This window comes from Lutra lutra, chromosome 2 (genome assembly GCF_902655055.1).
Source record: "Lutra lutra chromosome 2, mLutLut1.2, whole genome shotgun sequence".
In the NCBI taxonomy this organism is placed as follows: Eukaryota; Metazoa; Chordata; class Mammalia; order Carnivora; family Mustelidae; genus Lutra; species Lutra lutra.
The window spans coordinates 121116930-121129811 of record NC_062279.1 but is presented as its reverse complement, the minus strand read 5'-3'; the positions used below and the strand labels follow the sequence as shown (position 1 = coordinate 121129811).

General features: G+C 33.9%; 1 protein-coding gene across 6 annotated transcripts in view; it reads right to left on the bottom strand.

Annotated features, from left to right (window-relative positions):
* Positions 1-12882, bottom strand: part of BLTP1 (bridge-like lipid transfer protein family member 1) — a 217164-nt gene that overhangs the window by 60560 nt on the left and 143722 nt on the right. For all 6 annotated transcript variants that reach the window (XM_047718360.1, XM_047718361.1, XM_047718357.1 and 3 more), the window contains 5 exons: positions 10791-10896; positions 5748-5845; positions 4631-4816; positions 2719-2887; positions 988-1199 (listed from right to left, as the gene is read on the bottom strand). In XM_047718360.1, the coding sequence (XP_047574316.1) occupies positions 988-1199; positions 2719-2887; positions 4631-4816; positions 5748-5845; positions 10791-10896 (771 nt within the window). The remainder of the gene's footprint in view (positions 1-987; positions 1200-2718; positions 2888-4630; positions 4817-5747; positions 5846-10790; positions 10897-12882) is intronic.

Sequence of the window (12882 nt, the reverse complement as noted above, 5' to 3'; positions counted from 1 at the left end):
CCGCCTCTGGTGTATATGGCTTTCCTGAGCTCTGTCCATAATGCCATTAAAAAACAACATTCTTCAACTCCTGAGCATGTTGTCAATCACTGACCCAGAATTTTTCTTCACAATGTCTTGCTTAACAAATACTAAAAGTTAAACTCATTCAGCAACTGGTTATAGGTTAAGGTAAATTTTAACAGTAATACAGACCTCTGAATTTGATATAATTGTAACCTCTTAGGTTCAACCCTTGATAGGGGTTTATAGTCCTCTGTTTGTCTCATATGCATGTCCATAAATTATGAAAATTCTTGCTTTATCTGGTATACATAACTTGGAAATTTCATTACTATTAAATATGGCAGCTTAAAGGCATTTTGAAATCCTCCACCCTATTTTAGATGAGGTTACTAAACATTAAACAATATTCTTAAATGTTCTTTTGCTTCTATTTCATTTACAATTATATGCCAAAGACTTGTTTGTTAAAAAACAAAACAATAAAAAGATTCTGAAAACTAGCTGCTTATTTTTCCAGGTAAAAATTAAGATTCCCTAGAGCACCTGGGTGGCTCAGGGGGTTAAGCCTCTGCCTTTGGCTCAGGTCATGAACCCAGGGTCCTGGGATCGAGACCTGCATCGGGCTCTCTGCTCAGAGGGAAGCCTGCTTTCCCCTCTCTCTCTCTGCCTGCCTCTCTGCCTACTTGTAAACTCTCTCTCTGTCAAATAAATAAACAAAATCTTAAAAAAAACTTAAGATTTATCATATAGGTATCAATCTCGTCATAATTCTGTGGCAAAGTGCTTCTGAGCAAAGTCTCATGAGATTCATATTTAATACACTAAGGATGAATAATGGTTGAAGGAATCCAATCTTACTTGCTATTTACTAAACTCAAGTTATAAACTGTTAATCCAAAAAAAATTATTATACTCTATATACACAGAAATGGTAAGCAGAATGCTATATTCTTAATCTTGGACTATGATTTGATTTTGTACCTGTGCAGTATTTGTGATGGGCAGGCATATTCCCAGATCATTCACAGTAAGCTGGAGGAAGAGAGTCCCAAAGGCCTGGGCTGATGTTTGCTGGATACCTGGTAGCATATCTACTACCTCCTTTGTAGCCATATGAATATCTTTATGTAAAGCCATTCGTTGTTCATTCCAGTTGTCATAGGCGGCCTTATAATTCAGCCAAAACAGCACAGCTTTTTATAATTAAGGTGGATTGGAAAGAAAATTAAAATCAAAGCTGTAAGGCTAGAAGGCAAGTAAAACTCAGTAGTTGTAAAATCTGGCTGATTAGTAAAAATTACTCCCGTGAGAAAATTATAGCATTAGAATTAGAAAGGATCTAAGAGGATATAGTCAATTTGACAAATGAAAGCAGGCAACTGCATAATGGCAGAAAGAAGAAAACATTCCAGGTCCATTTTTTCACTTAACAGATTATTTGTGAAATGCCTATTAGATGTTATGCACTAGGATGCAACAGAAATGATATGAAAACAGAACATGGTCCCTGACCTTATAAAGCTTGCTGTTATACTGTTAAAAATTCTTGAAGGAGAGAAACCTAACAGTAGGAGTATACATTAAAAAGATATGACCTGCAAAGAGAGGCCAAGACATCGGAGTCTGTAACAAGAATGGAACCCTTAAGGAAAACCTTCATTTAATGCAGCATAAAGAAGGAGGAACCTAAAGAGGGAGAAAATTGAAGGGGTTAGGGAAGCAGAAGGAAAAGCAAGTGTCATGGACACAAAGAGTAGAAAGTACTTTAAGGAGTTGTTGAAAGCTGATGACAGGTTAGTAAGATGTGAAATGAAAAAAAGTGCACAGAATTTAGCAAAATAAAACAATATCTATAACACTGCCAAAAGAATAGTTTTCTAACAGACTTATCACCAGCTAATGCCTACCACCAATTTAAATGTTAAATGGTTTCATAAATGGTTCTTCATTACTTCTACATTTCCAACATATAGGCCCAATATACATAAATTAGACTCTATCTGTTCAGTCTTATTTCCTATTATTTTCTTTTATAAAAACTGCTACACATTTTAGGCTACTGTATTAATATATATTCATTCATATTCTCTCTCATTTGGTAAATATTTATTTAGTTATTACTATAAGCTAGGGACTGTTCTAGACTGTCACATACAAAGGTAAATAAGACTAGCTTCATTTCCTTGTCTCCCTGGTGAACTCCTGACTCCAAGTCAAATCTGAAGGATTATTTTCTCTTCTTAGAAGCACAGGCAAAGTTAGAAGACTCCCTCAGTTGGGGAACAGGTATCTCCAACTCCTATCTGTAGTGTACTTTGCTCTCTCCCACTGGACTGAGAGGTCCTTGAGGGCAGGGATCCTGTTTTCTATATCTCTATTCCACTTCCAGACAGTAAATGTTTACAGAATAAATGAATAAAGACAGTGCCAGAACAAATGGGTGCAATAGTTTTTGAAACCAAAAACCTAGCATTACAATTAAAATTCTGAATCAGACATCCTATATATCCATGTAGAAAAGAAATGACTTTAAAAAGTAAAGTAAGTTTAAAAAATGAATAAGCAAAACACTTTTCCTGGATGCTCACATTTCAGAATTAGGAGATGTTCAGCTATCAAGCATTTACACTGGTAAACTACAGATGATTTTTATCCAACATTGCCAAAACATTTCTAAATCCAACAAGATAGTGTTGATGGACTTTATCTTACCTCTGTCAAAGGCCACAGGTTGTGCATAAACAATTGGTCTATTCAAGGTAATAAGCACAGCTTCCCTATCTGAAGAACCACTGATTTCTTCTCGGAGGGCATTTCTTAATCCAATTCTGGTTTTAAAATAGGCAACTTGATGAAAGTCAGAACCAGCTTCCTCATAAACCTAAAATAAAATTAAAAACTCAATAAAAGCAAGTAATGGAAGACATTTTGATAAAAAACCTGAAAGTTTTAACAATTAATAGTATTATTCATCAAATGAACTACTGTATACTTTTCTCAGTTTTATTTGTCAATGATACATTCCTTATATTCTATACCATAAACACCTGAAATTAATATAGAACATGAATGGGTAAATAAGTAGTAGTATGAAGTAATACATAAAATTCATAGAAAAGCTAGGACAAGGTCCATATTCTTTTTGTTTGTTTTGTTTTTTTATTTGACAGAGAACACAAGTAGGCAAGAGAGGCAGGCAGAGAGAGAGGGGAAAGCAGGCTTCCCTCTGAGCAGAGAGCCCAATGCAGGGTTTGATCCCAGGACCCTGGGTTCATGACCTAAGCCGAAGGCAGAGGCTTTAACCCACTGAGCCACCCAGGTGCCCCAAGGTCCATATTCTTCTTTTTTTTTTTAAGATTTTATTTATTTGTTTGACAGAGAGAGAGATCACAAGAAGGCAGAGAGGCAGGCAGAGAGAGAGGAAGGGAAGCACGCTCCTGCTGAGCAGAGAGTCTGATGCGGGGCTCTATCCTAGGACCCTGGGATCACAACCTGAGCTGAAGGCAGAGGCTGTAACCCACTGGGCCACCCAGGTGCCCCTCAAGGTCCATATTCTTAATGTCAACATATTAACTATTCTAAGATAATTAGATCCTTTCTTTTCTTAATATGTGTTTCCATTTGGAAAAAAATTACTGTTTTTTTAAAGATGGCAAGAAATTTTTCTTCATTTATTTCCCCACATAATGTTTAATATAGCCATTCAATTTAGAAAGTACAACTGATATTCCTTTAATTAATTCTTCAAATAAAAGAAGGAAAAAGGTTAAAATCTACATAATAATTTCTAGCAAAATAAGAACAAAAAATGCCCCAATGAGCTATCAAAATTTTATTTTTATAAAACAAAATCTGATTTATTGCTGTGAATGTGTATGTATGTATGCGTGTAAAACTTTCTATACATATATACACATACATAGACATATATACACACATGTGTACAGACATATATACAAATATGTGTGTGATATATATGTGTACATACATACGTAAAACCTGGTATATGTAAAACTTTCTGTGTTTAACATTACAGTATGCAAAACCTGCCAATATTAAACAGGCAGTTAAGAAACTTAGTAACATTTTAAAAACTGACCAATTGTTAGTACAGAGTGCTAAAAAAAAAAAATTCTAAAAAAAATCAAGAGCAATTATAAACAAGTATTTATGAAGATGCTGAATTAAGCTTCATGAGATTGCACTTGCACTAAACTATAGCAATATACCACCCCAAAACACTCAATGAAATGCCAAACTAAAACAGTAAAGGCCTTTTTTTTTTTCAAGATTTTATTTATTTGACAAAGAGAGAGAGAGATCACAAGTAGGCAGAGAGGCAGGCAGAGAGAGGGGGAAGCAGGCTCCCCGCTGAGCAGAGAGCCTGATGCAGGGCTCCATCCCAGGACCCTGAGACCATGACCTGAGCCGAAGGCAGAGGCTTAACCTACTGAGCCACCCAGGTGCCCCATGTAAAGGCCTTCTTAAATGATGTTTCTCTCCAATTTAAAATTGAAAATTTAGGAATGTTAAATTCTTTTTTAAAGTATGGTAATAAAGTAATTCAAGTTTATATACAAAATTTAAAAGCCAAAGTTCTAATATCAGCATATTCTGTACTCACTTGATGTTTGACAATTTGTCCTAATGCCAGATTTAAATCCACTTGACATTTACCAAACAGTTTCAGATAGCTGCTACTCCCTGGTGAAGCTTTGGTTTGAAGTCTGTTCGAAAGTTCCAGCTCTATCAATCCAGTTTCAAATCTCACAGCTCTCATTGATGGAGTAGTGGCTGTTACTTGAATACCCTAGAGCAGATTATAGGTTAGGAGGAAAAAAATAATCTTAAATCAACAGTATGCACTCACTCAAATGAAATCTTTCAATACGATAAAGTAGCCATGTTTTAAAACATACATGGGCTGTCTAAAGATCTGATAAAACTGGAAACATTCTTTAATTTCTCATATTAGTAGGGAATTTTTTAACTCCTAAATTTTATTTTAATATTTTGTCCTTAACATCTGAACCATTCATGAGTTAAATACATTAATTATAATTAATCATTAGGTAACAGTATTTTTAACACTGCTCTTTTTTTTAAGATTTTATTTATTTATTTGACAGACAGAGATCACAATCAGGCAGAGAGGCAGGCAGAAAAAGAGGGGGAAGCAGGCCCTCCACTGAGCAGAGAGCCCGATGTGGGGCTTGATTCCAGGACCCTGAGACCATGACCCAAGCCGAAGGCAGAGGCCTAACCCACTGAACCACCCAGGCGCCCCAACACTGCTATCTTAAGTACTGGAAATACCAAGGTTTCTATTAAGGTACTAATGTTAAATGGACAAATGTACAAAATACTTCTTACAGAGTAACTTACAGCTATAATAATTAGAAAAAATTGATATATTTATCAGAAGGGGGCAGTTAAATAAATTGTTACAACTGTATAAAAAATAGTACAGCTATTAAGGAAGATAAAGTTAATCTATATGTTCTGACATGAAAAGGTATCCAAGCACAAATATATGCATAAACATATGCACATATAAAAGTACAAACAGAGGAAAGTCCTAAAGAACATTCAATTGCTAAAGCTTTTTCTCTTCAGTGGATGGGGTCATACTTCATTTTTATTTTCTACTCGCACATTTATGTATAATATGAATTCCTTTAACTAGAATACATTAAATACTTAGAAAAATACTTCAAAAAGTATAATTACTTATATGTTACCTTAAACTGCAAGTTCAGGGAATAGAGTAGAATTTTAGGCTTATCTCCATCTGTTGTTCCATCATGTTCATTCCAAAGAGGAATAGGCTGCTCCCCACCTAAAGAGATTAAATAATTGAGGGTCTGGGGCAATCACTTTAAGAGGAAAATAATAATTTTGTTCAAAAACAGTTATTTTCTTTTTTCTGATCATTAACTTATTCTTTAGTACAGACTGTAGCCATGACACATTTCACTGACACAGATTTTTGTAAGTTAGGGATAATACTGCATATATAGGCATTTATTAAGAACATTTTATAAGGACTAAAAACATTATGTGTATAATTAAACAAATGTAATTATATATCCCAGAAAATTTATCTGAGGGGAAAAAAGTAAACTGAATTGATTTCTTTAACCAAATATGTGAACCTGTTGTTTACTTTTATATATGCTGCAAACAAGATTAAAAGGAAAAATAAAGGTGATGAAATTTTAAAATAAGGTAATACGTGCTAATAATAAAGAGTGTGACAGCAAAGGTTTGTCCTACAAATTTCAAAAAAAAAAAAAAAAAAGGAGGAAAATTTCCTTAATTTGAAAATATCTACAAAGGTCTACAGTTAAAATGATATGCTCAATTGTGAAAAGCCTGAAACTTCCCTAGGCTTAGATAAAGTATAAGGCAAGGATGACTCCTCTTACCATTTCTGTTCAACATCATACGTAAAGTCCTAGCTAATGCAATAATACAAGAAAAGGAAAGAAAAGATACAGAGATTGGGAAGGAGAAAATTGTCTTTGTTGTTCACAAATGACAAGATTATATATGTGGAAAATCTGACAAAACTGACAAAAAAAAAAAAAACAAAACTGCTGGAACCAATAAGGGATTATTGCAAGGCTATAGGATTACAAGGTTACAGGTCAATCACTTTCCTGTGTACTGTATAATGAAGAGTAGAATTTGAAGTTAAAAACACAATGCCACTTATATTAACATCACAAAAATTAAGTTAATCAGGTACAAATTAACAATATATGTATAAGATCTACATGAGGAAAACTAAAATTCTGAGGAAAAGTATCAAAGAAGAACAAAATAAATGGAGAGGTATTTCATGTTCATAGACAAGAAAACTCAATATTGTCAAGATGTCAGTTCTTCCCAATTTCAGTTTTAAATTCAATGTGATTCCAATAAAAATCTAGCAAGCTATTTTTGTGGATATCAACAAATTGATTCTAAAGTATGTATGGAAAGAAAAAAGACCCAGAATAGCCAAGGAGAACAAAGCTAGAGCACTGACACTTTCTGACTTCAAGACTACAGTAAACAAGGGAGTGTGGGGTTGGTAAAAGAGCAAACAAATAATACAACACTGGAACAAAATGAAAAGCCCAGAAACAGACCCATACAGTGAACTGATCTTTGACAAAAAAGAAAAGGCAATACAATGAAGGAAAGTCAGTCTTTTCAGTAGACGATGCTGGGATAACTGGATATTGACATGCAAAAAAAATAAATCTAGACATAGACCTTATACCTTTCACAAAAATTAACTCAAAATGGATCACAGACCTAAATGTAAAATGTAATACAATAAAAGTCCTATAAAATAACATAGGAGAAAACATAAATAACCTTCAGGATCTCTGCTCAGCAGGGAGCCTGCTTCCCCCTCTCTCTCTGCCTGCCTCTCTGCCTGCTTGTGATCTCTGTCAGATAAATGAATAAAATCTTCAAAAAAAAAAAAGATGGGCCAAAGACCTTAATAGACATTTCACCAAAGAAGATACACAGATGGTAAATAAGCACAAGAAAAGATCCTTTACAGAGCATCATCATATCATCAGAAAATGAAAATTAAAACAATACTAAGATACCACTACAAATCCATTAGAATAGCCAAAATTTGGAATGCTGAAACACCAAATGCTGATAAGGAGATGAAGCAGCAATATCCCTCATTCATTCTTGGTGAGAATGCAAAACAGTATAGCCACTTTGGATGACTTTTGGTAGTTTCCTATTAAATTAAACATATTCTTACCATATGATCCAGCAATCATACTCCTTGGTTGCAATCCAAAGGAGCTGAAAATTTATGTCCACACAAAAACTTGCATACAGATGTTTGTAGCAACTTTATTCATAATTGCCAAAATGTGGAAGCGACCAAGGGAGGGATAAATAGGTGGAGCACTAAGAAGTTTTAGGGCAGTGAAACTACTCTGTAGGATACTATAATGGTAGATACATGTCATTATTCATTTGTCTAAAGCTACAAAGTGTACAACACCAAGAGTGAACCCTAATGTAAACGATGGACTTTGGGTGATAATGGTGTGCTGATGCAGATCCATCAGTTGTAACTCATGTGCCAGTCTGGCGGGGAACGTTGATAATGGGGGAGGCTATACATGACTGGAGGCAGGAGATATCCGGGAATTTCTGTAATTTCCCTCAATTTGCTGTGGAACAAAAATTGCCCTAAAAAGTTAATTTTTAAAAAAAGCCTATTTGTTTTGTTGATCCTATCACTGCCTTGAGTATCTTTTACGTAGTCACAGAAAATTTTTTTTCTTAAAATTTAAAAGAGTTCTGCCTCTTACAAAATATACTGCACCATAATTTTAGCTTACAGAAATATCAGAGACACTATTAGTCACATTAACTCCACATTTTTTTTTACCTCATTTTAAATTAAATATATAATTGGCCCAATTCTCAGAAGGTAACCTCCTTATATGTTTCTAAGATGGCTGTCCATATTCAAAACTAAATCTCTTCTGTTTACTAGGTCAATGCTTACCTACATCTTTCTAAAACCCAGGGAGTCTGTGGACAGTAAAATTTTAAGAACTGATTCCTCAAAAAGAGAATTTTACTAACAAACTTAATGATTGCTATAAATGACTATTTCTCATTTCTCAAATTTAATATTAAAAACAAGCATAAGGAAAAAGTGTAAGAAATAAAAGAAATAAGGCAATAACTATGAAGATTATGGGAAAGTAGGGAAGCAATACAGAGATTAGAAATCTAAGAAACTTGGCTACAAGGGTTAAAAGTATTCCCTTTCAATAGCACTCTCTGGTTTTGTAAAATCTCTGCTCCATAAGGTCCTGGGGCCAGCTAGATGATAAATGACTTACTTTCAGCTCTTTTCCTAGAGTTCACTCTATTGTCAGGAAGGAATGGTTCAGGAATTAGACCTAGTTACTGAATGACTTTGGTATCTGAATTCTTCACAGTGATTAGTAAACATTCATGGTTAGAACATTAATTTCTAGTTTTCCTTTCCAGCTCATTCTTCATAGACCTAGGAATATACTTGCAATTTCTCACTGACTGCAATTCGAACTTGAAGAAAAGCCTTTCCTTATGGAGGGCACGTATTGCATGGAGCACTAGGTGTGGTGCATAAACAATGAATTTTGGAACACTGAAAAGAAATAAAAGAAAAGAAAAGAAAAGAAAAGAAAAGAAAAGCTTTTCTTTCTCTTTCATCAAAACTACCTTAAGGGCAACTCACAGTGCCAGTCTGATACTAGAACTCTACAATGCTAGCTTTTTAACCATCAAAGATTCAAAGTTACTTTAAGAGTCTATTTATTAAAAAAAAAAAAAAGAGTCTATATATTTTTATATGTTTTTTCATTATACATATTCAGTAATAACAGACTTGAAAATATTCTTTAGAACTCATACAAATTAACGAGCTTAAAATATTCTTAACTTCCATATCTCAATGTTCTAATGCGATTTTAACCAGGTAAATGGGCCACATCAAAACTTCTGTATATTCCCCAAACAGGGGCACCTTCAGTGGCAGAAAGAACTTTGCTTTTTTTTTTTTTTCCTTTCTTACTGGTTTGTATTCAACTATTTTCAGAAAAATTCCAAGGCTACCAATTGAGCTGATTTTTTAAAACTTAACTTGTGAAATTCTATAGCTCTACTGTGCCTCTTCAATATAATCATTTAGTAGTTCCCTGACTTCAGATAAAATCAGAACCAGCCCATGAGAATCAGGAAAATCTGTTGTCCACATGGGTACTACACAATTCCCTACTGCAATGAGTTTTGTCCCCCTTTGGGGCCTTATTGAATACTTGTCCTTAAGCTCTACCTGCATCTTCTCTACCTCTCCTTTCTTGCCAAAAAGACTTATGAGGTTTAGGAATAGGACTTCCTCTGTAGAGTCTTTTCTGATTTCTTCAACTAGATTAGCTTCTCCTCTGGCACAGACAGAGCACCCTGTTCTTGTGATTCATAGAACTCATTAAAATTATAATTGAATACCCAAATACTTAATAAATCTGTTAAATGAATGAATTTATGCATCAACATGGAGGAATCTCCTCTTGACAGCAATTTATAGATATGGCTTCACTATTATTTTAACATGATTATGTCCATACTGGCAATATTTAGCCTCAAGAATTCTTATGCAGTCAACTTATTTTCCATTCTAATACCTTTTAAAACTTTATCCTATGAATATGATATACTTATATGTATATGTATAGTAAAGTATATGAATACTTTATCTTATGAATCTTTTTAAAATCAAACATATATTTCCTCTTTAAATGTAAAACTATTATTAAGATGCTCATTTGTAATCTACTCTTGATGCATAGTAAAAATATAAGGGTTGCCACAGATGATTTACTGGGTAACAAGCAGAGTCATCATATGGTATAAAGTTAAAATCTTACATTGATCTAAATCTTCCTCCCAAATGAGTAATAATAGTTTGGTTAATAGACATACACTGTTAGCTCTTTTTGTGGGGTGGGGAAGAAGCATAAGGGAACTTTGTGAAATTTATAAATCGTAAATTATATATTATACAATGACAAAAGTAATAAGCAAAAGAATCTATAGGTGGAAAAGCCAGAAAAGGAATGCAGAGTTTTAGGGAGTTACTCAACAACTATATCTAAATGATAGGATCAATATTCATACCACAGATAAATGAAACATCATGGACCCATTAAGAATAAAAATTTGCTATATATTCTCTATTACAAAGTACCAGATTATCTTACCAGAAACTTTCTGTATTACTTCATTAACTTCCTTCATGAACACTTTCTGTACAAATACCAAGTGGTTTAGAAGATCAGTTGTGAGATTATGTTCAAAGGAACCAACCTGCCAAGCAAAATCAGAATATTAGATTAACAATACTCACTGTATTTGTTGTAAATACCTCTTTTGTTCACATAGGTCATCCCAAACTCTGAAGAAAAACAATGAATTATTGATATATTATTTGAAAATAAGGTTAAAAAATATTCAGATCGTCCAATATTTACTGGTCTGACATTATTATGGGCCATTCCTTAATTTTTTTTTAATAACAGGAGCTAATAAAGTATCTTTTTTCTACCTTTCGAGAGTAAATGAAATTTATACTTTATGTAACCTGCTAATCTCAAAACTGAAATTTTGTCTAGAGTACTTTTTATTTTCAATGACTACTATTATAGTTAGTGGTAGAACCATGGACAATTATCATTACACATGAAAGTAAATTTATTTGCACATTCAAATATTTATTGACCATCTACTTTGTACATCATTAGATGTTAAGGACATAGCTGTGAATAAAAACAACAAAATCATGGTTCTCATGAGGCTAATATTTGCATGAAATAGCAAATCAGATATATTCAACCAGCTTTGATATATCTCTATAGTATAAAATGTAAGATTTCTGGGAAGAATTGAAGCTGAGTATTATAGTAAAGATAAGTTGAAACACCCTTATGAGTAAGACAAATGCTTCAGACTTGCCACTTTGTTAGCAGCAATGGCCACAGTCGCCAAACTGTGGAAAGAACCAAGATGCCCTTCAATGGACGAATGGATAAGGAAGATGTGGTCCATATACACTATGGAGTATTATGCCTCCATCACAAAGGATGAATACCCAACTTTTGTATCAACATAGACGGGACTGGAAGAGATTATGCTGAGTGAAATAAGTCAAGTAGAGAGAGTCAATTATCATATGGTTTCACTTATTTGTGGAGCATAAGAAATAACACAGACGACATGGGGAGAGATAGAGAGGCGATGGGAGTTGGGGGAAACTGGAGGGGGAGACAAACCATGAGAGACTATGGACTCTGAAAAACAATGAGGATTTTGAAGGGGTGGGGGATGGGAGTTTGGGTGCGCGTGGTGGTGGGCATTATGGAGGGCACGTATTGTATAGAACACTGGGTGTGGTGCATAAACAATGAATTCTGGTACACTGAAAAGAAATTTTAAAAATTTTTAAAAAGACAAGTATATCTCACTGTGATTGTGTACTTTAATACACCACATATATTCAGGCTAAAAAAAAATTAAGAAAGCAAAATAGATTTAGTAGTCTTTACTTAAATGAGAAGTCACATAAAGTCTAAGTTGCACCAGTCACTTTTTATTTTGTATAGAGTAGTACAGAATGGGCTAAGATGATTTTCATGTGTATTTATTTTAAGCCACGGTGAAACAGGCAACTGTCTGAGGAATGCAACTTTAGATTCTTTCAAGAGTTTGTATTTAAATGCATTCTTAGCAAATCTGGGATTGTGTTCTTCCCCAATTACAAACTTTATACCTCACTAATAGCCAATATTAGTAAGGAATTATGCAACATACTGCATCAGACTTGTTTTATTTTCTGTCAAATGAGGCATTAAGAATAGTATTGCTAGAGTTTGGAGCACTTCTTTTTCAGAATAGAAAGCACAAACGAAATATGCTTTATAACCTACCTTTTAAATAAATACCTGACTTCTAGAATTTTATACACTGTTTTTTTTGTACACTCATTTTTCACATAAAGAAATCCTAACCTTTAGAGAGGTGGCAGGTTAAGCAGAGTCTAAAGAAGGTAAACCAAACTTGAATATCTCCCATAGCTCTAATATTTCTAGCAAAGAACTCAAACAGCATTCTCACAGATGCTTCACATTCTAGAGAATAAAACTTACAAAAGAAATAGTTAGAAAACTGCTTTTTGATAAAGTTGCAATTATTTCTGACAAACTGACAAAGAAAGCTGAGACCCACACTATGTAAGAATTCTACATTGCTCATTTGACTGTTGAAAGATTTAGGGAAAGTTATTTAATTCCTTTCAGC